General features: G+C 52.4%; 3 protein-coding genes and 1 long non-coding RNA gene across 7 annotated transcripts in view; 2 read left to right on the top strand and 2 right to left on the bottom strand.

Annotated features, from left to right (window-relative positions):
* LOC144482803 (uncharacterized) overlaps positions 1 to 23007 on the top strand; it is a 327339-nt gene that overhangs the window by 224007 nt on the left and 80325 nt on the right. The gene's annotated exons all lie outside the window — the stretch shown is intronic.
* Positions 1 to 23007, top strand: part of LOC144482710 (uncharacterized) — a 120571-nt gene that overhangs the window by 43922 nt on the left and 53642 nt on the right. The gene's annotated exons all lie outside the window — the stretch shown is intronic.
* Positions 317 to 3266, bottom strand: LOC144482812 (uncharacterized). The gene is made up of 2 exons (XR_013495961.1): positions 2894 to 3266; positions 317 to 2343 (listed from the first exon to the last, which is right to left on the bottom strand). It is a non-coding gene; the product is annotated as an uncharacterized LOC144482812 (long non-coding RNA).
* The window catches only part of LOC144482776 (dehydrogenase/reductase SDR family member 1-like), a 65682-nt gene continuing 47882 nt past the window's right edge, over positions 5208 to 23007 (bottom strand). For all 3 annotated transcript variants that reach the window (XM_078201629.1, XM_078201628.1, XM_078201630.1), the window contains exons 2-9: positions 19307 to 19463; positions 16077 to 16220; positions 15340 to 15419; positions 12606 to 12738; positions 11776 to 11919; positions 9958 to 10027; positions 6888 to 6968; positions 5208 to 5369 (exon numbers count right to left, since the gene is read on the bottom strand). In XM_078201629.1, the coding sequence (XP_078057755.1) occupies positions 5233 to 5369; positions 6888 to 6968; positions 9958 to 10027; positions 11776 to 11919; positions 12606 to 12738; positions 15340 to 15419; positions 16077 to 16220; positions 19307 to 19456 (939 nt within the window). In that variant the 5' untranslated portion in view covers positions 19457 to 19463 and the 3' untranslated portion in view covers positions 5208 to 5232. The remainder of the gene's footprint in view (positions 5370 to 6887; positions 6969 to 9957; positions 10028 to 11775; positions 11920 to 12605; positions 12739 to 15339; positions 15420 to 16076; positions 16221 to 19306; positions 19464 to 23007) is intronic.

The raw sequence follows: 23007 nt of genomic DNA, 5'->3' as shown, positions 1-23007 counted from the left end.
GAGCCTCCGCGATGGATAGATGTTGACTCCAGGACATTACAGCAATCTCTTCCCCTCACAGACTCTTTTTCCAATCGCGGCTGTGGGATCACCGTCCCTTGCAAGACTCGCTCCCCCTCCAACAGTACAAATGCTTCCTTGGCACTGGATCGAACGGTCAACTTGAGGAGGCCACCTTCCAACTTCAAGGCATGTGTGAGAGACCCATGGAGCCAGCACAGGCAGAGATGTTTATGTGCACACACACACACTCACAAAAATCACTCTCTCACACTCGCTCTCTTTCACACACACAGACACACACTGAGGCAATCGCAAAGGTTTACAAAAGATCCTTTTATTGCCAAAAAACCCGTCATCATTCTCAGCTAAGCCAGGCAGTCTCGAGTGTCAGTGCCCACACACACAGCGCGACCGGTGCAGATGTGGGGGGGTGAAGGATAGCAGTTGTGGAGAGAGAGTTGGGCTGGGGGAGAGGAAAGAAAGAGTCTGGCGGGGGCAACCAGGGAAGGCCATTCACGTTCTATCCCTGCATTGGTTTCTGCATCCCACTCCCCAGCCCGGGGGTACACCTGGAGGGGGTGCAGAGGAGATTCACTCGGTTGATTCCAGAGTTGAGGGGGTTGGCTTATGAGGAGAGACTGAGTAGACTGGGGCTATACTCATTGGAATTCAGAAGAATGAGGGGAGATCTTATAGAAACATATAAGATTATGAAGGGAATAGATAAGATAGAAGCGGGGAAGTTGTTTCCACTGGCGGGTGAAACTAGAAGTAGGGGGCATGGCCTCAAAATAAGGGGGAGCAGATTTAGGACTGAGTTGAGGAGGAACTTCTTCACACAAAGCGTTGTGAATCTGTGGAATTCCCTGCCCAGTGAAGCAGTTGAGGCTCCCTCATTGAATGTTTTTAAGGCAAGGATAAAGTGTTGAACAGTAAAGGAATTAAGGGTTATGGTGAGCGGGTGGGTAAGTGGAGCTAAGGCCACAAACAGATCAGCCATGATCTTATTGAATGGTGGAGCAGGCTCGAGGGGCCAGATGGCCGACTCCTGCTCCTAGTTATGTTCTTATGTCCCCCCCTGCCACTTTCCCCAACACCATCGCCAGTGTGGATCGGGTGAAGTTAGGGGCGGGGGGAGTGGATGGGATTCGACTCTACCGGAGTTGGGTAGTGGGGGGGTTTAGTTACCCAATCAAAATTTCTCCGCCTAGTATCATGTCCAATCACTGAAGGTGAGAGTGGGAGAAAGTTAAAGGAGATGTGAGGCACAAGTTTTTTTTTTTACACAGTGGTAGGTGTCTGGAACGCGCTGCCAGGGGTGGTAGTGGAGGCAGATACGATAGGGGCGTTTAAGGGGTTTTTAGATCAGCACATGAATATGAACACGAACAGTTAATGTGGTTCAGCTATTTAGGAAGGGTTGGAGGATAAACCAGGGAACTATAACCTTATAGCACCTTAGTTAGGCCGCATTTGGAATATAACGTTCAATTCTGGTCGCCACACTATCAGAAGGATGTGGAGGCTTTAGAGAGAGTACAAAAAAGATTTACCAGGATGTTGCCTGGTGTGGAGGGCATTAGTTATGAGGAGAGGTTGGAGAAACTTGCTTTGTTCTCAGTGGAACGAAGGAGGTTGAGGGGGGCGACCTGATAGAAGTCTACAAGATTATGAGGGGCATGGACAGAGTGGATAGTCAGAAGCTTTTTCCCAGGGTGGAAGAGTCAATTACTAGGGGGAACAGGTTTAAGGTGCGAGGGGCAAGGTTTAAAGGAGATGTATGAGGCAGTTTTTTTTACACAGAGTAGTGGGTGCCTGGAACCCGCTGCCGGGGGAGGTAGTGACTTTTAAGGGGCGTCTTGACAAATACATGAATAGGATGGGAATAGAGGGATATGGTCCCCAGTAGGGTACGGGGTGTTAGTTCAGACAGGTAGTATGGTTGGTGCAGGCTTGGAGGGCCTGTTCCTGTGCTGTAATTTTCTTTGTTGTTTTGTATAGGCCAGTGAGTCTCACGTCAATGGTAGGGAAATTATTGGAGGAAATTCTGAAGGAGAGCATCCATTTGGAGAGGCAAAGCTTGATCAGGGATAGTCAGCATGGCTTGGTCAGAGGGAGGTCATGCCTAACAAATGCGATTGAAATTTTTGAGGTGACGACCAGGTGTGTAGATGACGGTAATGCAGTTGATGTAGTTTATATGGATTTCAGCAAATCCTTTGACAAGGTCCCACATGGGAGGCTTGTAAAGAAGGTAACTGCACATGGGATACAGGGTAATCTGATAAAGTGGATTCAAAAGTGACTCAGTTGTAGGAGACAGAGGGTGATGACTGAAGGCTGCTTTAGTGACTGGAATGATGTGGAGATGCCGGCGTTGGACTGGGGTAAACACAGTAAGAAGTTTAACAACACCAGGTTAAAGTCCAACAGGTTTATTTGGTAGCAAAAGCCACACAAGCTTTCGGAGCTCCAAGTCCCTTCTTCAGGTGAGTGGGAATTCTGTTCACAAACAGAGCATATAAAGACAAGTTCCGCACACACGAGGACGGCCTGAACCGGGATATTGGGTTCATGTCACACTATTTGTAACTCCCACAGTTGCGTGGACCTGCAGAGTTTCACTGGCTGTCTTGTCTGGAGACAATACACATCTTTTTAGCCTGTCTTGATGCTCTCTCCACTCACGTTGTTTTGTTTCTTAAAGACTGGATTAGTTGTAAGTATTCGCATTCCAACCATTATTCATGTAAATTGAGTTTGTGTCTTTATAAGCTCTGTTTGTGAACAGAATTCCCACTCACCTGAAGAAGGGGCTTGAAGCTCCGAAAGCTTGTGTGGCTTTTGCTACCAAATAAACCTGTTGGACATTAATCTGGTGTTGTTAAACTTCTTTTAGTGACTGGAAGCCAGTATCCAGTGGTGTATCACAGGGATCTGTGTTGGGCCCCCTATTATTCGTCATTTATATAAATGACATTGATGACTATGGACGGGAGGGGCGGGGGGGTAGGATTAGTAAGTTTACGGATGACACAAAGATTGGCTAACAGTTTGGTTAAGATTGGTTAACAGTGAGGTTGAGTGTCTTGGGCTACAAAATGATATAGACGGAATGGTCAAACGGGCAGATAAGTGGCAGATGGAATTTAACCCTGAAAAGTGTGAGGTGATGCACTTTGGAAGGAGTAAGTTGGCAAGAAAGTACTCAATGAATGGTAGGACACCAGGCAGTTCTGAGGAGCAAAGAGACCTTGTCGTGTTTGTCCACAGACCTCTGAAGCTGGAAGGGCATGTTGGTAGGGTGGTGAAAAAGACATGGGACACTTACCTTTATCAATCAAGGCATGGATTACAAAAGCAGTGAGGTAATGATGGAGTTGTATCGTTGTAGGAGGCCACAGCTGGAGTATTGAGTGCAGTTCTGGTCACCACATTATAGGATGTGAATGCACTGGAGGGGGTGCAGAGGAGATTCACCAGGATGCTGCCTGGGATGGAATAATTAAGTTATGAAGAGAGGTTGGATCGGCTTGAGTTGCTTTCATTGGAGCAGAGAAGACTGAGGGACGACCTGATTGAGGTATTCAAGATTAGGAGGGGAATGGACAGAGAGGATAAGGAGCAGCTGTTCCCCTGAGTTGAAGGGTCAGTCACGAGGGGAGAAAGGTTCAAGGTGAGAGGCAGGAGGTTTCGAGCGGATGTGAGGAAAAACATTTTTACTCAGAGGGCGGTGAGGGTCTGGAATGCGCTGCCTGGGAGGGTGGTGGAGACTGGGTGCCTCACACCCTTTAACATTCATAACATTCAGGGCTATGGGCCAAGTGCTGGCAGATGGGATTAGGTGGGAGTTCAGGTGTTTCTAATGTGTTGGTGCGGACTCGATGGGCCAAAGGGCCTCTTCTCAATCACTGAATCCCTACAGTGCAGAAGGAGACCATTCAGCCCATTGAGTCTGTACTGACCACAATCCCACCTGGGCCCTATTCCCGTAACCCCACGTATTTACTCTGCTAATCCCCCTGACACTAAGGGGCAATGTAGCATGGCCAATCCACCTAACCTGCACATCTTTGGACTGTGGGAGGAAACCAGAGCACCCAGAGGAAACTCACGCAGAAGTGGGGAGAATGTGCAGACTCCGCACAGACAGTGACCCAAGCCAGGAATCGAACCTGGGTCCCTGGCGCTGTGAGACAGCAGTGCTAACCACTGTTAGCTATGAAGAGAGGTTGGATTAACTTGGTTTGTTCTCACTGGGACGACAGAACCTGAGAGGGCAACCTGATAGAGGATTATGAGGGGCATGGACAGAGTGGATAGTCAGATGCTCTTTCCTAGGGCAGAAAAGTCAAGTACTCCCACACTCCAAAGATGTGCAGGTTAAGTGGATTGGCCATGCTAAATTGTCCCCGAGTATCCAAAGATGTGCAGGTTAGGAGGATTGGCCATGCTAAATTGCCCCTTAGTCTCAGGGGGATTAGCGGGGTAAATATGTGGGGTTACGGGGATAGGGCCTGGGTGGGATTGTTGTCAATTCAGACTTGATGGGTTGAATGGCCTCCTTCTGTGCAGATTCTAAGACTAGGGGACATAGGTTTAAGGTGCGTGGGGAAAAGTTTAGAGGAGATGTGCGAGGCATGTTTTTTACACAGAGGGTGGTGAATGTCTGGAAGGCGCTGCCCGGGGAGGGGGTGGGAGCAGGTACAATAGCGGCATTTAAGGGGCAACTAGACGAATACATGAGTAGGATGGGAATGGAAGGATATGGATTCCCTCAGTGCAGACGGTTTTAGGTTAAGCAGACATCATGATCGGCGCAGGCTTGGAGGGTCGAAGGGCCTGTTCCTGTGCTGTAACTTTCTTGGTCCCTTGTGCCAGAGCGCGCTGTATAATTCTAGGAATACGCACGGAATAGCGGGATAGGGATTGAGGGCAGGTAGAATGGACTGGTTTAAATTGACATCACGTCCAGCACAATGTGATGGGCCGAAGGGCCTGTCCTGTTCTGTGTCACCCAAGGCTCCCGAGGGTGACACCTGGGAATCGGGGTGGGGGCTGAAAGCACCAGGAGGCCTGAGGCTGTGGGCGGGTTAGTGGCCAAAGCCAGATTGGGTGAGGAGACTGGTTCCCCGGGGAAATGCCCAGCGCTCCTGGGTGGGGGGTGGGGGTGGGGGGGGGGGGGGGGCGAGGGAGAGGAAGGGAAGAGGTGGAGGGTCATGGGGAGGTTTAAAATTTACTGGAGGTCAGGGTAAGGACCCACTTGGGAATCCTGATGAATCCCGGGATGAAGGTGGAGAGCCAGGAAAGGCTCGGCAGCTGCTGCAGAATGAACTTGAGGGAGCAATAGTCCACCAGAGCACGGCCTGCGGAGGGAGAGAGAGAGGGGGAGAGGCAGAGGCGGAGAGAGAGAGACAGAGGCGGAGAGAGAGAGAGAGACAGGCGGAGAGAGAGAGAGAGACAGAGGCGGAGAGAGAGAGAGAGACAGAGGCGGAGAGAGAGAGAGAGAGAGACAGAGGCGGAGAGAGAGAGAGAGAGAGACAGAGGCGGAGAGAGAGAGAGAGGCGGAGAGAGAGAGAGAGACAGAGGCGGAGAGAGAGAGAGAGAGACAGAGGCGGAGAGAGAGAGAGAGAGACAGAGGCGGAGAGAGAGAGAGAGACAGAGGCGGAGAGAGAGAGGGAGAGAGAGAGAGATGGACTGGTTAATGCCAGGATTACCTGAACCCTGGTGTCTCCAATGCAAATCTACCGGAAATACACCCTCCCCCACAAGATAATCGCGCTGACCCCATCAGGAAACTCCCCCTGAGATCCGACCCCCAAGATCTCCACCCCCGACTCCTGGGGTCACCACCCCTGACCCCCCGGAGATCACCACCACCCCGACCCCCGGAGACCACCACACCCCGACCCCCGAAGACCACCGCACCCCGACCCCCGGAGACCACCACACCCCGACCCCCGAAGACCACCGCACCCCGACCCCCGAGATCACCAACCCCGACCCGAGATCACCAACCCCGACCATGACACGGAGCTGACCACCCCCCGACCCCTGACCCCGAGCTGACCACCCCCCGACCCCGAGCTGACCACCCCCGACCCCTGACCCCGAGCTGACCACCCCCCGACCCCGAGCTTACCAATCCCCAACCCCGAGCTTACCAACCCCTGACCCCGAGCTTACCAACCCCTGACCCCGAGCTGACCACCCCTGACCCCGAGCTGACCACCCCCCGACCCCGAGCTGACCAATCCCCCGACCCCGAGCTTACCAATCCCCCGACCCCGAGCTTACCAACCCCTGACCCCGAGCTTACCAACCCCTGACCCCGAGCTTACCAACCCCTGACCCCGAGCTTACCAACCCCTGACCCCGAGCTTACCAACCCCTGACCCCGAGCTTACCAACCCCTGACCCCGAGCTTACCAACCCCTGACCCCGAGCTTACCAACCCCTGACCCCGAGCTTACCAACCCCTGACCCCGAGCTTACCAACCCCTGACCCCGAGCTTACCAACCCCTGACCCCGAGCTGACCACCCCCTGACTCCTGACCCCGAGCTGACCACCTCCCGACTCCTGACCCCAGGCTCGCCAAGCCCAACCCCCGAGATCACCAATCCTGACCCCCGAGATCACCACCCATGACCCCCCGGCCCTGTTCTTCGGCCAGACCAACAACAATTGGAAGCTCTCCCCTCCAACCCCCCGCCTCTCCATCCCCCGCCTCTCTTTCCTCAATCCCCCCACGGCCTCACCCTGCCGTCCCTCAGTCTGCCTCAGGATGCTCCCTACCTCATCCCTGGCAGGGATTCCCTGCCCTTTACCCCCGGCAAAGCCACAAAGGTGTCAGAGAGAGCAAGTTGGCGGGAACGTACTCACCATTCACGTCCCTGATCCCGTACTGCGCAGCGAGGTCACAGGTCATGAGCACCTTGCCAGATTTCTTCATCAGGTCCTTATCTGGGGAGGGGACGGGAGGGGAGGGGGAGGCAGAGTGAGAGACGTGAGGAGGGGGGGTCCCAATGGGAGAGGTCACCCCAGGTGAGTGCGGGGTCAGAAATGCCATCCGCCCACTCCCTCCGTCTGGACGACTTCATAGAATCCAACAGTACAGAAAGAGGCCATTCAGCCCATCGAGTCTGCACCGACCACAATCCCACCCAGGCCCTATCCCCACAACCCCACACATTTACCCTGCTAATCCCCCTGACACTAAGGAACAATTTAGCATGGACAATCCACCTAACTTGCACATCTTTGTACACTAAGGGGTCAGATGACGGCAGACTTCCTTCCCTAAAGGACATTAGTGAATCAGATGGGGTTTTTTCGACAATGGTTTCACCGTCATCAATAGATTCTTAATTCCAGATATTTTTTTTATTGAATTCAAATTCCACCATCTGTCGTGGTGGGATTCGAACCCGGGTCCCCAGAACATCAGCTGAGTTTCTGGATGAATAGTCCAGCGATAATACCACTCGGCTATCGCCTTCCCTTTCGCCTCCAGTTACTGGGCCCTAAGTGGGGATCGGCGATGGTGGGTGTCCATCAGTCTGTGATGGCGCAGGGTGAGCTACCTCAGCGATCGGCTGTTGTTCTCTGCGCGGTCGCTGAACAGGAAACACTCCCACTCCTCGTACTGGCTGCCCTGACGCGTGTCGGAAAGGATTTACTGGCTGACCTTACAACTCCTCCATGATCATCCTCAACACTGGTGCCCCACAAGGCTGTGTTCTCAGCCCCCTACTATACTCCTTATACACCTGTGACTGTGCGGCCAAACTACCCTCCAACTCAATTTTCAGATATGCTGACAACACCACCGTAGTGGGTCGGATCTCAAACAATGATGAGACAGAGTACAGGAATGAGATCGAGAATCTGGTGAATTGTTGCGGCAACAATAATCTCTCCCTCAATGTCAACAAAATGAAGGAGATTGTCATCGCCTTCAGGAAGCATAAAGGAGAACATGCTCCTGTCTACATCAATGGTGACGAAGTAGAAAGGGTCGAGAGCTTCAAGTTTTTAGGTGTCCAGATCACAAACAACCTGTCCTGGTTCCCCCCCCCCATGCTGACACTATAGTTAAGAAAGCCCCACCAACACCTCTACTTTCTCTACTTTATGGAAATTTGGCATGTCAGCTACGACTCTCACCAACTTTTACAGATGCACCATAGGAAGCATCCTTTCCGGATGTATCACAGCTTGGTATGGGTTCCTGCTCTGCCCAAAACCATAAGGAACTACAAAACGTTGTGAATCACGCAAACCAGCCTCCCATCCATTGACTCTGTCTACACTTCCCATTGCCTCGGAAAAGCAGCCAGCATTATTAAGGACCCCACGCAGCCCGGACATTCTCTCTTCCACCTTCTTCTGTCAGGAAAAAGATACAAAAGTCTGAGATCACGTACCAACCGACCCGAGAACAGCTTCTTCCCTGCTGCCATCAGACTTTTGAATGGACCGACCTTGCATTAAGTTGATCTTTCTCTACACCCTAGCTATGACTGTAACACTACATTCTGCACCCTGTCCTTTCCTTCTCTATGAACAGTATGCTTTGTCTGTATAGCGCGCAAGAAACAATACTTTGCACTGTATCCCAATACCTGTGACAATAATAAATCAAATCAAACGTGCCACGAACAGGCCTTCAGTGACTATCGAGTGTCGAAGTGGGACTGGATCCTGCAGCCTTAGACCGAGCGAGAGAGGCCCAACCATTTCAACTCCAGAATCAACCAAGTGAATCTCCTCTGCACCCTCTCCAGTGCAATCACATCCTTAGGTTGAATCTAGATTGATTCCGGAGTTGAGAGGGTTGGCTTTTGAGGAGAGACCAAATAGACTGGGACTGTACTCATTGGAATTCAGAAGAACGAGGGGAGATCTTACAGAAACATATAAGATTATGAAGGGAATAGATAAGATAGAAGCAGGGAAGTTGATTCCACTGGCGGGTGAAACTAGAATTAGGGGGCATAGCCTCAAAATAAGGGTGGGCAGATTTAGGACTGAGTTGAGGAGGAACTTCTTCACACAAAGGGTTGTGAATCTGTGGAATTCCCTGCCCAGTGAAGCAGTTGAGGCGACCTCATTGAATGTTTTTAAGGCAAGGATAGATAAATTTTTGAACAGTGAAAGAATTAAGGGTTATGGTGAGCGGGTGGGTAAGTGGAGCTGAGTCCACGAAAAGATCAGCCATGATCTTGTTGAATGGCGGAGCAGACTCGAGGGGCCAGATGGCCGACTCCTGCTCCTAGTTCTTATGTTCATGGAATCCCTACAGTGCAGGAGGAGGCCATTCGGCCCATCGAGCCTGTACTGACAACAATCCCACCAAGGCCCTATCCCCATAACCCCACATATTTACCGTACTAATCTCTGTGACACTAAGGGACAGTTTAGGTTGGCCAATCCACTTAAGCCGCACATCTTTGGACTGTGGGAGGAAGCCGGAGCACCCGGAGCAAATGCACGCAGACACGGAGAGAACGTGCAGACTCTGCACAGACAGTGACCCAAGCCGGGAATTGAACCCAGGTCCCTGGCGCTGTGAGGCAGCAGTGCTAACCATTGTGCCGCCTATGTTCTTATGCCACGAGGCCTCCCACCCCTTTCCCCGCCCACGCCCCCCACCCCCCGAGAGACCGGGAATCTGTCCGCCCCGGCCTCAGACGTGTCCGGACGATGGAGGACCGTCCACGGCCAGCCCCGGGGAGTTGAGAATTCCAAAGATTCACCGGCCTCCGAGCAAAGGCATTTCTCCTCAGCTCAGACACAAAATGGCTGCCTCCTCTCGTTCCGAGACCGGGCCTCCCCCCCCCCCCCCTCCCCCGCCCCCATGGCCAGAGTATCGATGTGGGGGTCCCGTCAGGAAAGGAGAAGGCCGTTCGCCGTGGAGTGCTGAGGGGGGTGGGGAGAAGCGTTTACCCACCTGTAGCGAGGGCGACGATACATTTCCCGCTCATCTCCGGGGTCTCACCAGCGGTGAACATGTCCGCCACCTGCAAACGGACAACATGGAGAGTTCAGGGACTCCCCCGCTGTCACAACTAAATCGTGTTACTCTGTCCAACCTTCTCTCCCTCACCCACCTCTCTCTCATAGAACGTAGAACAGCACAGCACAGGAACAGGCCCTTCAGCCCACCATGTTGTGTCGAACATGACACCAAATTAAACTATTCCTTTCTGCCTGCCCTTGGTCCATATCCCTCTATTCTTTGCATATTCATGTGCTTATTTAAAAGCCCCTTAAACGCCCCTATCGTATCTGCCTCCACCACCATCCCTGGCAGCGTGTTCCAGACACCTACCACTCTCTGTTTAAAAATATTTGCCCCTCACATCCCCTTTGAACATTCCCCCTCTCTCCTGAAGTGCATGTCCCCGAGTATTACACATTTCAACTGTGGGAAAAACATTCTGACTGTCAACCCTATCTATGTCTCTCATTATTTTATAGACTTCCATCAGGTCTCCCCTCAGCCTCTGCCGCTCCAGAGAAAACAACCCTAGTTGTTTCCACTGGCGGGTGAAACTAGAACGAGGAGACACAGCCTCAAAATAAGGGGAAGCAAATTTTGGACTGAGTTGAGGAGGAACTTCTTCACACAAAGGTTGTGAATCTGTGGAATTCCCTGCCCAGTGAAGCAGTTGGGGCTACCTCATTGAATGTTTTTAAGGCAAGGATAGATAAATTTTTGAACATTAAAGAGATTAAGGGTTATGGTGAGCGGGCGGGTAAGTGGAGCTGAGTCCACGAAAAGATCAGCCTGATCTTATTGAATGGCGGAGCAGGCTCGAGGGGCCAGATGGCCTACTCCTGCTCCTAGTTCTTATGTTCATAGAATCCTACAGTGCAGGAGGAGGCCATTCAGCCCATCGAACCTGTACCAACAACAATCCCACCCAGCCCTAGAATCCCACACAACGCGAGGGAGGGCACAGTGGTTCACACTGCTGCCTCACAGCGCCAGGGACCCAGGTTTGGGTCACTGTCTGTGCTGAGCCTTCATGTTCTCGCCGCTCCCACCCTCCGTGTCTGCATGGGTTTCCTCCGGGTGCTCCGGTTTCCTCCCACCATCCGAAAGATGTGCTGATTAGGTGCATTGGCCGTGCTAAATTCTCCCTCAGTGTTCCCGAACAGACGCTGGAGTGTGGCGACTGGGGGATTTTCACAGTAACTTCATTGCGCTGTTAATGTAAGCCTTACTTGTGACACTAATAAATAAACATTAGTTCTTAGTTTGTCCAGCCGCTCCTTATATCTCGTACCCTCTAATCCAGGCAGCGTCATGTTAAACCTCTTCTGCACCCTCTCCAAATCCTCTGCATCCTTCCTGTAATGTGGCGACCAGAATTGAACGCAATATCCTATAAGTGGTTCCGAACCAAAGTTTTATAAAGCTGCAACATGACATCCTAACTCTTGTATTCAATGCCCCGACTTATAAAGGCAAGCATGCCGTACGCCTTCTTTACCCCCTATTGACTGGTGTGGCCGCTTTCAGGAAGCTATGGACTTGAACCTCCCTCTCCCTCATCCACCTGTTCACACTCTCGCTCTCCCTCACCATCCTTCCCTCACCCACTGGCTCCCTCCTTCCCATCCCACTCACTCTCCCTCCATTCCCTCTTCAGGTTACACTCTCCCAATGTCCTTTCTCTCAATTTCCTTCTTCCCGTTCTGTGTTCCTGTGTAACAGGCTGGAGAAGGGGCTGAATGGCCTCCTCCTCGCTGTCTCACTCACCCGTTGCTGTCCTTTGGATTTGTTCTCCGTGTTAATAACCAAGTCAGTCACGGTCTCGGTGCGCACGGCTCCCGGCCAGAGGGACACGTATGACACTCCGTGTTTCCGCAACTCCAACGCACAGTCTGCTGCCATTCGATCACACTGCAGAGAGAGAGAGAGAACTGTGTGAGAGAGAGAGGGGGGGGGGAGGGGCAGAGGAGGAGGGGGTGGGGGGGGCAGGGGGCAGGCAGACAGAGCCAGCCAGAGCGAGAGAGCCAGAGCCAGAGAGCCAGAGCCAGAGAGCCAGAGGGAGAGAGAGCGAGAGCGAACCTGAGAGAGAGAGCCAGAGCAAGAGAGCCAGAGCCAGAGCCAGAGAGCCAGAGGGAGAGAGAGCAAGAGCGAACCTGAGAGAGAGAGTGAGAGCAAGAGAGCCAGAGAGAGGGAGCCAGAGAGAGAGAGCCAGAGAGAGAGAGAGCCAGAGAGAGAGAGAGCCAGAGAGAGAGAGAGCCAGAGAGAGAGAGAGCCAGAGAGAGAGAGCCAGAGAGAGAGAGCCAGAGAGAAAGAGCCAGAGAGAAAGAGCCAGAGAGAAAGAGCCAGAGAGAAAGAGCCAGAGAGCCAGAGAGAAAGAGCCAGAGAGCCAGAGCCAGAGAGAAAGAGCCAGAGAGAAAGAGCCAGAGAGAAAGAGCCAGAGAGAAAGAGCCAGAGAGAAAGAGCCAGAGAGAAAGAGCCAGAGAGCCAGAGAGAGAGAGCCAGAGAGCCAGGCAAAGAGAGTGTGAGATACAGCAACTCAAAGTGAATGAGTGACCTTTACCCTTCGGCCCGTTTACCCGCACTGCCCTGCCACTCACCGCTGCCTTGCCGACTCCGTAAGCCACGTTGAAGATGTAGCGCAGGCCGCCCATGGACGACACGATGACAATCAGGCCCTGCTTCGCCTCCACCATCATCCGGGCTGCGTACACCGAGCAGATATAGTGGCCCCTGCACAACAAAGCAAGTGTGGTTGGGGAGGGGGGAGGTGTTGGGACACACTACGGCAGTGAGACCTCTTCCACTACCGCACTCCCCTCATCGCATCCCAATCTCCACCCCCCCCATCTCCGCACGTGGGGCCAGGATCTCACCCCTGGTGTCCAGAGGGTGAGAAAGGTCAGTGACTGCCTCCGCTCCCACTCGGAGCCCTGGGTCCAGTACTCCACAGCGCCACCACCGGGAGGGGAGGATGTCATTGCAGTTTCTTCCCCTTGGAAAAGGAAATCCATGGCGTGGGTACGAGGACACGCCAGACTCGATCCAAGATGGCAACTTCTTGTGAGCTGTACCCAGCATGCCCTCTAGAGTCATAGAATCTACAGCACGGAGACAGGCCCTTCGGCCCAAACTGGTCCGTGTTGACCAAAAAGCCCATGTAAGCTAACCCCATTTGCCTGCATTTGGCCCATATCCCTCTAAACCTTTCCTATCCATGTATCTGTCCAAATGCCTTTTAAATGTTGACAATGTCCCTGCCTCAACCACTTCCTCCAGCAGCTCATTCCACATACGTACCACCCTCTGTGTAAAAAAGCTGCTCCTCAGGTTCCCATTAATTCTTTCCCCTCTTAACTTAAACTTAAACTCTCTAGTTCTCAATTCCCCAACTCTGGGAAAAGGACTGAGTGCGTTCACCCTATCCATGCCTCTCATGATCCTCTGCACCTCTCTAAAATCATCCCTCAGTCTACTATGTTCCAAAGAAAAAAAGTCCAGGCCTGTCCAATCTCTGTCTATAACTCAGTCCCTCGAGTCCTGGCAACATCCTTGTAAACCTCTTCTGCACTCTCTCCAGTTTAACAACATCTTTTCTATAGCAAGATGACCAAAACTGAACACAATACTCCAGGTGCGGCCTCACCAACGTCCTGTACAACTGCAACACAACTTCCTAACTTCTACACTCAATGCCCTGACTGATGAAGGCCAGCATGCCAAAGGTCTTCTTCACTGCCCTATCTATCTGTAACTTCACCCTTAGAGAACCATGCACCTGAACTCCAAGGTCCCTCTGTTCCACGATACTCCCTAAGGTCCTACCATTCACCTCTAATACTATCTTTTACTCTTGTTCTACTCTTCCCTGGGCAGCACGGTGGCACAGTGGTTAGCACTGCTGCCTCACAGCTCCAGGGACCTGGGTTTGATTCCCTGCTCGGGTCACTGTCTGTGCGGAGTTTACACGTTCTCAGCCCGTATCTGCGTGGGTTTTCTCCGCGTGCTCCAGTTTCTTCCCACAGTCCGAAAGATGTGCGGGTTAGGTGGATTGGCCATGCTAAATTATCCCTTAGCGTCCAAAGATGTGTAGGTTAGAGGGATTAGCTGGGTAAGTATGTGGAGTTATGGGGATAGGGCCTGGGTGGGATTGTGGTCGGTGTAGACTCGAAGGGCCGAATGGCCTCCTTCTGCACCGTAGGCCTTTCTGTGCAGATGAAACGTGATGACTCTATGTACATCAACGAGCAGGGGAGGGGGAGGGGTGGACAAGGTCAGGGGAGGGGGAGTGAACAGGTGTCGAAGTGGCCCCCTCACCTAGTGGAGCTTCACGCGAACGATCCTGGGAGTGGAAGGATTGTCGTACGAGGAGCATTCAAGGACTCTGGGTCTGTACTCGATGGAATTTAGAAGGATGGGGAGGGCGCGGAGGGATCTCATTGAAACTTACAGAATACTGAGAGACCTGGTTAAAGCGGACGTGGGGAAGATGTTCCCATTGGTCGGAGAGACTCAGATAAGAGGAACAGCCTCAGATGAAAGGGACAACCCTTTGGAAGACAGATTTCTTCAGCTGGAGAGAGTGGTGAACCTGTGGAATTCATTGCCACAGAGGAGGCCAGGTCGCTGAGTGTATTTAAGACAGAGATAGATAGGTTCTTGATCGGTTTTTGATTTGATTCGATTTATTATTGTCACGTGTATTAACATACAGTGAAAAGTATTGTTTCTTGCGCGCTATATAGGCAAAGCATACCGTTCATAGAGAAGGATAGGAGAGAGTGCAGAATGTAGTATTACAGTCATAGCTACGGTGTAGAGAAAGAGCAACTTAATACAAGGGAAGTCCATTCAAAGTCTGACAGCAGCAGGGAAGAAGCTGTTCTTCAGTCGGTTGGTCCGTGACCTCAGACTTTTGTATCTTTTTCCTGACGGAAGGTGGAAGAGAGAATGTCCGGGGTGCGTGGGGTCCTTCATTATGCCGGCTGCTTTGCCGAGGCAGCGGGAAGTGTACAGGGAAGGTGGTAAGGAGTGAAGGGGTGTCAAAGGTTACAGGGGAATAGGCGGGAGAATGGGTGTAGAGAAACTTATCAGCCACGATCGAATAGCGGAGCAAACTCAATGGGCCAAAAGGCCTAATTCTGCTCCAGTGTCTTCTGGTCTGAAGTTCCCTAATCGGATCGGGGAAGCTCAACCTGGAAGCTCAGGTTGGTGGGAGGGCAGGGGTAAGACAGCAGATGTTCCTCATGTAGATGGGGGGGGAGGGGGTGGGAGGGAGAGAGAGAGAGACACAGCGAGAGAGAGAGACAGCTGGACCTCAGCTGCCGTACTCACCGCAGACCTGCATCATTGACCACATCCCAGAACGAAGGTGGCATCTCCCAGAATTTCTTCTCATGGTCAGAAATAATTGACTAGGGAGGAAAAGGGAAGATTAAAACCCCTCAAACGAGGGCGCAGACAGGCATCCCACCTACCCCCTTCTGCAATGGGCCAGGCTTCATTTGCCACGTCCTGTCCTGGCTTGTTCCGGATCCTATCGACACAGTGGTTAGCACTGCGACCTCACAGCTCTAGGGACCCAACTTTTATTCCCGGCTTGGGTCAGTGTGTGTGTGGAGTTGCACATTCTCCCCGTGTCTGCGTGGGTTTCCTCCGGGTGCTCCGGTTTCCTCCCACAGTACAAAGATGTGCAGGTTAGGTGGATTGGCCATGCTAAATTGCCCCTTACTATCAGGGGGATTAGCACAGTAAATATGTGGGGTTACGGGGATAGGGCCTGGGTGGGATTGTGGTCAGTGCAGCCTTAATGGGCCGAATGGTCTCCTTCTGCTTTGTAGGGATTCGATGGATTCTATCTGACCCCCCCCAAACTCCAGCCAGAAGAAAAAGTTTCTCTTTCTCTCTCCCCCTCCCTCTCGACCCCAGTGAAATCTTTAAGTCCCCCGCTTGCCTTCCCCCTCGGTTAGCTCACCCCTCGATTCCCTTGAGTATATACTCAGCACCCGGGTCAATCGAATCGTTGAGTCGCCAGCACCATGCGGGTCCCCAGCCTGGAATTTCAGCCCTACCTCCACCGCCGCGTAGGCGTTGTTGACCAGAACGTCCAGCCGGCCTCCCTGTTCCTGCTCGACCCGGCCAAAGAGCGAGCGGATCTGCTCCTCGCTGGTGGAGTCGCACACCACCGGCACGCAGCGGCCTCCCCGCGCCTCCACCTGCCGGGGGAAAGGACAGAGTGAGGGACTCTGCGATAGGGGGGGGGGCGGGGGAGCATCTCAGCAGCCCGGTCACACACTAACCCTCACCTACTGACCTTACGGTGACGTTCCCGAGACATCTACCTTTCCCCTTCCCCCCCCACCCTCCCCTCCCCCCCTACTGACAGTAGCATACAACTATTTTTCTCCACCCCTTGAGGGGCATAAAATGGCCGCCGAGGTTCCCCGCCAGCGGCGGTCATGGCCTTTTCACCCGGCTTCTCTTTTTTTGTCTGCAAAGTGACGGGGACCGACTGCAAAAATCCCACGATGCACTTCGTCTCCAAGGAATTTGCAAAATGGCCGCCACATTCGACAGCAGGACATTTCCTGCTCTCCAAAATGATTTGATTCGATTTATTATTGTCACGTGTATTAGTATACAGTGAAAAGTATTGTTTCTTGTGTGCTATATAGACAAAGCATACCATTCATAGAGAAGGAAAGGAGAGAGTGCACAATGTAGTGTTACAGTCATAGCTCGGGTGTAGAGAAATATCATCTTAATACAAGACAAATCCATTCAAAAGTCTGACAGCAGCAGGGAAGAAGCTGTTCTTGAGTCGGTTGGTACGTGACCTCAGACTTTTGTATTCTTTTCCCGATTGAAGAAGATGGAAGAGTGAATGTCCGGGGTGCGTGGGGTCCTTAATTATGCTGGCTGCTTTGCCGAGGCAGCGGGAAGTGTAGACAGAGTCAATGGATGGGAGTCACTGGTTTGCGTGATGGATTGGGCTACATTCACGACCTTTTGTAGTTCCTTGTGGTCTTGGGCAGAGCAGGAGCCATATCAAACTGTGATACAACCAGAAAGAATGCTTTCTATGGTACATCTGTAAAAGTTGGTGAGAGTTGTAGCTGACATGCCAAATTTCCTTTGTCTTCTGAGAAAGTAGAGGCGTTGGTGGACTTTCTTAACTATAGTGTCAGCATGGGGGGACCAGGACAGGTTGTTGGTGATCTGGACACCTAAAAACTTGAAGCTCTCGATCCTTTCCACTTCATTCCCATTGATGTAGACAGGGGCATGTTCTCCTTTACGCTTCCTGAAGTCGATGACAATCTCCTTCGTTTTGTTGACATTGAGGGAGAGATTATTGTTGCCGCACCAACGGCCATCGCATTTGACACCGTGACATTTCCCGCTCTACAAAATGGCCAATGCATTTGACGACAGTATAAAATTGCACTCAGGGTGAGTACTCGGTGGGTCGGTTGTCCAAAAGGTTTACGGCCACAGACCCATCGGCGAGGGAATGTAAGCTGCTGCCTTCAGAGTCAAACACCTTCCTATTAAACAGGACACTGCCGTGGCCACATCTGGAGCAGAGTGCACAGTCTCGCTCTCCTTACCAGAGGAAGGACATAGGAGTGCAACTGAGGTTCACTGGACTGCTTCCTGGGATGCAGGTGATGGTCCTATGCCTACATTCCTTGGCCTACATTCGGGTCAGTCTGTGCAGAGTCTGCACGTTCTCCCAGTGTCTGCGTGGGTTTCCTCTGGGTGCTCCGCTTAAAGAAAGAACAAAGAACAGTACAGCACAGGAAACAGGCCCTTCGGCCCTCCAAGCCTGTGCCGCTCCTTGGTCCAACTAGACCAATCGTTTGTATCCCTCCATTCCCAGGCTGCTCATGTGACTATCCAGGTAAGTCTTAAACGATGTCAGCGTGTCTGCCTCCACCACCCTACTTGGCAGCGCATTCCAGGCCCCCACCACCCTCTGTGTAAAAAAACATCCCTCTAATATCTGAGTTATACTTCGTCCCTCTCACCTTGAGCCCGTGACCCCTCGTGATCGTCACTTCTGATCTGGGAAAAAGCTTCCCACCGTTCACCCTATCTATCCCCTTCATAATCCTGGACACCTCTATTAGATCTCCCCTCATTCTCCGTCTTTCCAGGGAGAACAACCCCAGTTTACCCAATCTCTCCTCATAGCTAAGACCCTCCATGCCAGGCAACATCCTGGTAAACCTTCTCTGCACTCTCTCTAACGCCTCCACGTCCTTCTGGTAGTGCGGCGACCAGAACTGGACGCAGTATTCCAAATGTGGCCTAACCAGTGTTCTATACAGCTGCATCATCAGACTCCAGCTTTTATACTCTATACCCCGTCCTATAAAGGCAAGCATACAATATGCCTCGGTGTGGACTTGCACACCTGGGTCCCTCTGTGTTTCGATACTCTTGATGGCTCTGCCATTTATTGTATAACTCCTCCCTACATTATTTCTTCCAAAATGCATCACTTCGCATTTATCCGGATTAAACTCCATCTGCCACCTCTCCGCCCAATTTTCCAGCCTATCTATATCCTGCTGTATTGTCCGACAATGCTCTTCGCTATCCGCAAGTCCAGCCATCTTCGTGTCATCCGCAAACATGATGATAACACCAGCTACATCTTCTTCCAAATCATTTATATATATCACAAATAGCAGAGGTCCCAGTACAGAGCCCTGCGGAACACCACTGGTCACAGACCTCCAGCCGGAAAAAGACCCTTCGACCACTACCCTCTGTCTCCTGTGGCCAAGCCAGTTCTCCACCCATCTAGCCACTTCTCCTTGTATCCCATGAGCCTTAACCTTCTTAACCAACCTGCCATATGGGACTTTGTCAAATGCCTTACTGAAATCCATATAGACGACATCCACGGCCCTTCCTTCATCAACCGTTTTTGTCACTTCCTCAAAAAACTCCACCAAATTTGTAAGGCACGACCTCTAACTCCCACAGTCCAAAAGATGTGCAGGTTAGGGGGATTGGACGTGCTAAATTGCGCCTACGCAGAGCCGGCATGGAACACGACGGGCCGAGTGGCCTCCTCCTGTACCGTCACCGTCCTGCGGCGGCTGCCCCGCTCCTCGTGGAATCCTGCTGTGCACAAAATGGGCGCCGCCTGCCCCAGACTGCGTCCCGCTGGCCACCGAAAGCTTTGAGGTCGGGAAGGCACCTGTTTTAAAAAAATTGTTCCTCTCCAGCCGCCACTCGAGTCCCGCGTCTGTCCCCCGGCGCCCCCCACCCACCACCCCGGCCTCACCTCCTTGGCCGCCGTCTGCAGCGTGTCCATGTTGCGGCCGGTGATGTAGACGGTGGCCCCGGCCTCTCCCAGCTGCAGGGCGATGCCTTTGCCGATGCCCCGGGAAGCTCCAGTCACAATGCACACGCGGCCCAGCAGCGCCCCGGCCATCTTCCTGCTGGAGGAGGAGGAAGGGGTTCGGGGGTTAGAACCAGATCCTCACTCAGCGGCTGACTCACAGCTCATTAATGTCCCCCCCCCCCCCCCCCCCCCCGAGTGTAAACCATCAAGAACCCTCAGGCCACACTTTGACCAGTTGGGTGCAGATCAACATTCCCCCCCTCCAACTGGTTTGGCACGGTCCAGCATTCCCTCCCACCTCACCTCACATTTTGACCAGCCCGTCAATTCCACCACCTCCCATCTCCCCCGGCTCTCCGGCCAATATGGTACTGTCCATCATTCCCCCCCTCACAATTTGAATGGTTTGGTACTGCCCATTCCACCCACCAGCTCCCCCCCAGCCAAGACCGGTTTGGTACTGCCCATCATTCCCTGCTCCCCCCCCCGCCACCGACCGGTTTGGTACTTCCCATCGTTCCCCATCATCCCCCACTCCCCCGACCGGGTTGGTACTGCCCATCATTCACCGCTCCCCCCATCCCCCACAGACCGGCTTGGTACTGCTAAACGGCAATGCTAAATTCTCCCTCAGTGTTATTGGAACGTGCGCCCGAGTGTAGTGACTAGGGGATTTTCACAGTAACTTCATTGCAGTGTTAATGTAAGTCTTACTTGTGACTAATAAATAAACTTTAGGACGGCTCTCACCTCTGACAGTCAGTGTCCGCAGTTAACAGTGCCTGGCTCGTCCTGTCTCTCTATCAGTCTGCGACCTTTGCACACCCTGATAAGACTCTCTCATTGAGCAATCTGGGAGATTGAGTCCCTTATTGCGGAGTTTGCACTCTCTGCCCTCTCTCTCTCTCTCCGCATGTCTGCCCTCTCTCTCTCTGCCCACTGCCCTCTCTCTCTGTGCATATCTGCCCTCTCTCTCTCTGCACTCTCTGCCCACTGCCCTCTGCTCTCTCTCTGCACTCTCTACCCACTGCCCTCTTTCTCTGCACTCTCTGCCCTCTTTCTCTGCACTCCAGCTCTCACTCTCTGCACTCTCTGCCCACTGCCCTCTCTCTCTGCACGCCAGCTCTCTGCCCTCTTTCTCTGCATGCCAGCTCTCTCTCTCTGCCCACTGCCCTTTCTCTCTCTGCATGCCTGCCCACTGCCCTCTCTCTCCGCCCACACCCCCACGTAACACAAGCAGAAAAGTGCTGGAAAAGCCCTGGCAGCAGCTTTGGAGGCGTGGGGGGGCGGGGGAACAGGAGGAGTGGGGGAAGGAAACACGGGGAGGGGAGGGAAACATGGGTGCACATTTCAAGTCCACCTGACTCACCCTCAAGTGTTTCCCATCAAATGTGTCTGCAGGGCACCTGGTAAGACATGACCCGAGACCTCTACCTCTGTGCCACCGTGCTGTGCTTTGATTTGTCACATGTATTGGTATAAAGTGAAAGGTGTTGTTCCTGATTGTTGTCCCATGAATGGCGACACGGTGGCACAGTGGTTGGCATTACTGCCTCACAGTGCCAGGGACCCGGGTTCGCTTCACAGCTCGGGTCACTGTCTGTGCGGAGTTTGTACGTTCTCCCCGTGTCTGCGTGGGTTTCCTCTGGGTGCTCTGGTTTCCTCCTATATTCAACATGTGCTGGTTAGGTCGATTGGCCATGCTAAATTGTACCCTCAGTTCCAAGATGGTTCCAGAGTGAGGCGACTTCTTGCAAGCTGTGCCCAGCATAACTTCTAATTCTTTTACTCTTGTTCTATGCTTCTGAAACTTCATTCTAACTCTTTTAAAGTCTCTAACAATGCTTTCATTCAAATTGTTACAGATTTGGTGATTCTTCGGACCCTGGAGACACCCGGTCTGACTGACGTGGAATTGCCCCGGAGCAGCTGCCCATGTGAGCAGCAGCAGGCGCTGCAGCCCCAGATCCGGGGATTCCTCCACAGCGGCTTCCAGAGACCAGGAAACGCCCCAGACGTCTGGGCCGACATTCACAGGACTCCTAGAGCCCAGGAAAATGCCGCGGGAGCCGGGACCTTCACTCTGTTGGTCCCCAATGACCAGACCGACATCCCTGTGGCTGGAAGCCTCCCTCCTCCCAACTCCTCTGAGCCGGAGAGCTGCGACCTCCTGCAGGCTCCAAGCACAACCTTCCACAGTCGCCTCACTCCGAAAAATACACTCTCACAGCCGAACAATCACTAACACTGCTCTTTTAAATTTACTTTCAGGACTCGAGATCCTCTGAAAGAAGATCCCGTCCTGACAGTGACCCAGTGCACCCCGATACAAAGGACAAAGAAAATTACAGCACAGGAACAGGCCCTTCGGCCCTCCAAGCCTGCACTGACCATGCTGCCCGACTGAACTAAAACCCCCTATCCTTCCGGGGACCGTATCCCTCTATTCCCATCCCGTTCATGTATTTGTCCAGACGCCCCTTAAAAGTCATTATCGTATCTGCTTCCACGACCTCCCCCGACAGCGAGTTCCAGGCACCCACCACCCTCTGTGTCAAAAACGTGCCAAGTGCATCTCCTTTAAACCTTGCCCCTCACACCTTAAACCTGTGCCCCCCAGTAATTGACTCTTCCATCCTGGGAAAAAGCTTCTGACTATCCACTCTGTCCATGCCCCTCATAATCTTGTAGACTTCTATCAGGTCGCCCCCCTCAACCTCTGTCGTTCCAGTGAGGACAAACCAAAATTCTCCAACCTCTCCTCATAGCTAATGCCCTCCATGCCAAGCAACATCCTGGTAAATCTTTTCTCTACCCTCTCCAAAGCCTCCACATCCTTCTGGGAGTGTGGTGACCAGAATTGAACACTATATGCCAAGTGCGGCCTAACTAAGGTTCTATAAAACTGCAACATGACTTAGCAATTTTTAAACTCAATGCCCTGGCTGATGAAGGCAAGCATGCCATATGCCTTCTTGACTACCTTCTCCACCTGCATTGTCACTTTCAATGACCTGTGTACCTGTACACCCAGATCCCTCCATTAAGGGTTCTGCCATTTACTATATATTTCCTATCTGTATTAGACCTTCCAAAATGCATGACCTCACATTTGTCCGGATTAAACTCCACCTGGCATTTCTCCGCCCAATTCCCCAACCAATCTATATCCTGCTGTATCCTCTGATGGTCCTCATCGCTATCAGCAAATCCACAAACCTTTGTGTCATCCGCAAACTTACTAATCAAACCAGTTACGTTTTCCTCCAAATCATTTATATATATTACAAACAGCAAAGGTCCCAGCACTGATCCCTGAGGAACGCCACTTGTCACAGCCCTCCATTCAGAAACGCACCCTTCCACTGCTACCCTCTGTCTTCTATGACCGAGCCAGTTTTGTGTCCACCTTGCCAGCTCACCTCTGATCCCATGCGTCTTCACCTTCTGCACCAGTCTGCCATGAGGGATCTTGTCAAAGGCCTTACTGAAGTCCATGCAGACAACATCCACTGCCCTACCCTCATCAATCATCTTTGTCACTTCCTCGAAAAACTCGATCAAGTTAGTGAGACACGACCTCCCCTTCACAAAACCATGTTGCCTCTCACTTATAGGTCCACTTATTTCCAAGTGGGAGT

The sequence above is a fragment of the Mustelus asterias genome, unplaced genomic scaffold (assembly GCF_964213995.1).
Source record: "Mustelus asterias unplaced genomic scaffold, sMusAst1.hap1.1 HAP1_SCAFFOLD_42, whole genome shotgun sequence".
NCBI lineage: Eukaryota > Metazoa > Chordata > Chondrichthyes > Carcharhiniformes > Triakidae > Mustelus > Mustelus asterias.
Note: the sequence above shows the minus strand (reverse complement) of the source record. Positions and strands in the feature narration are given on the sequence as shown.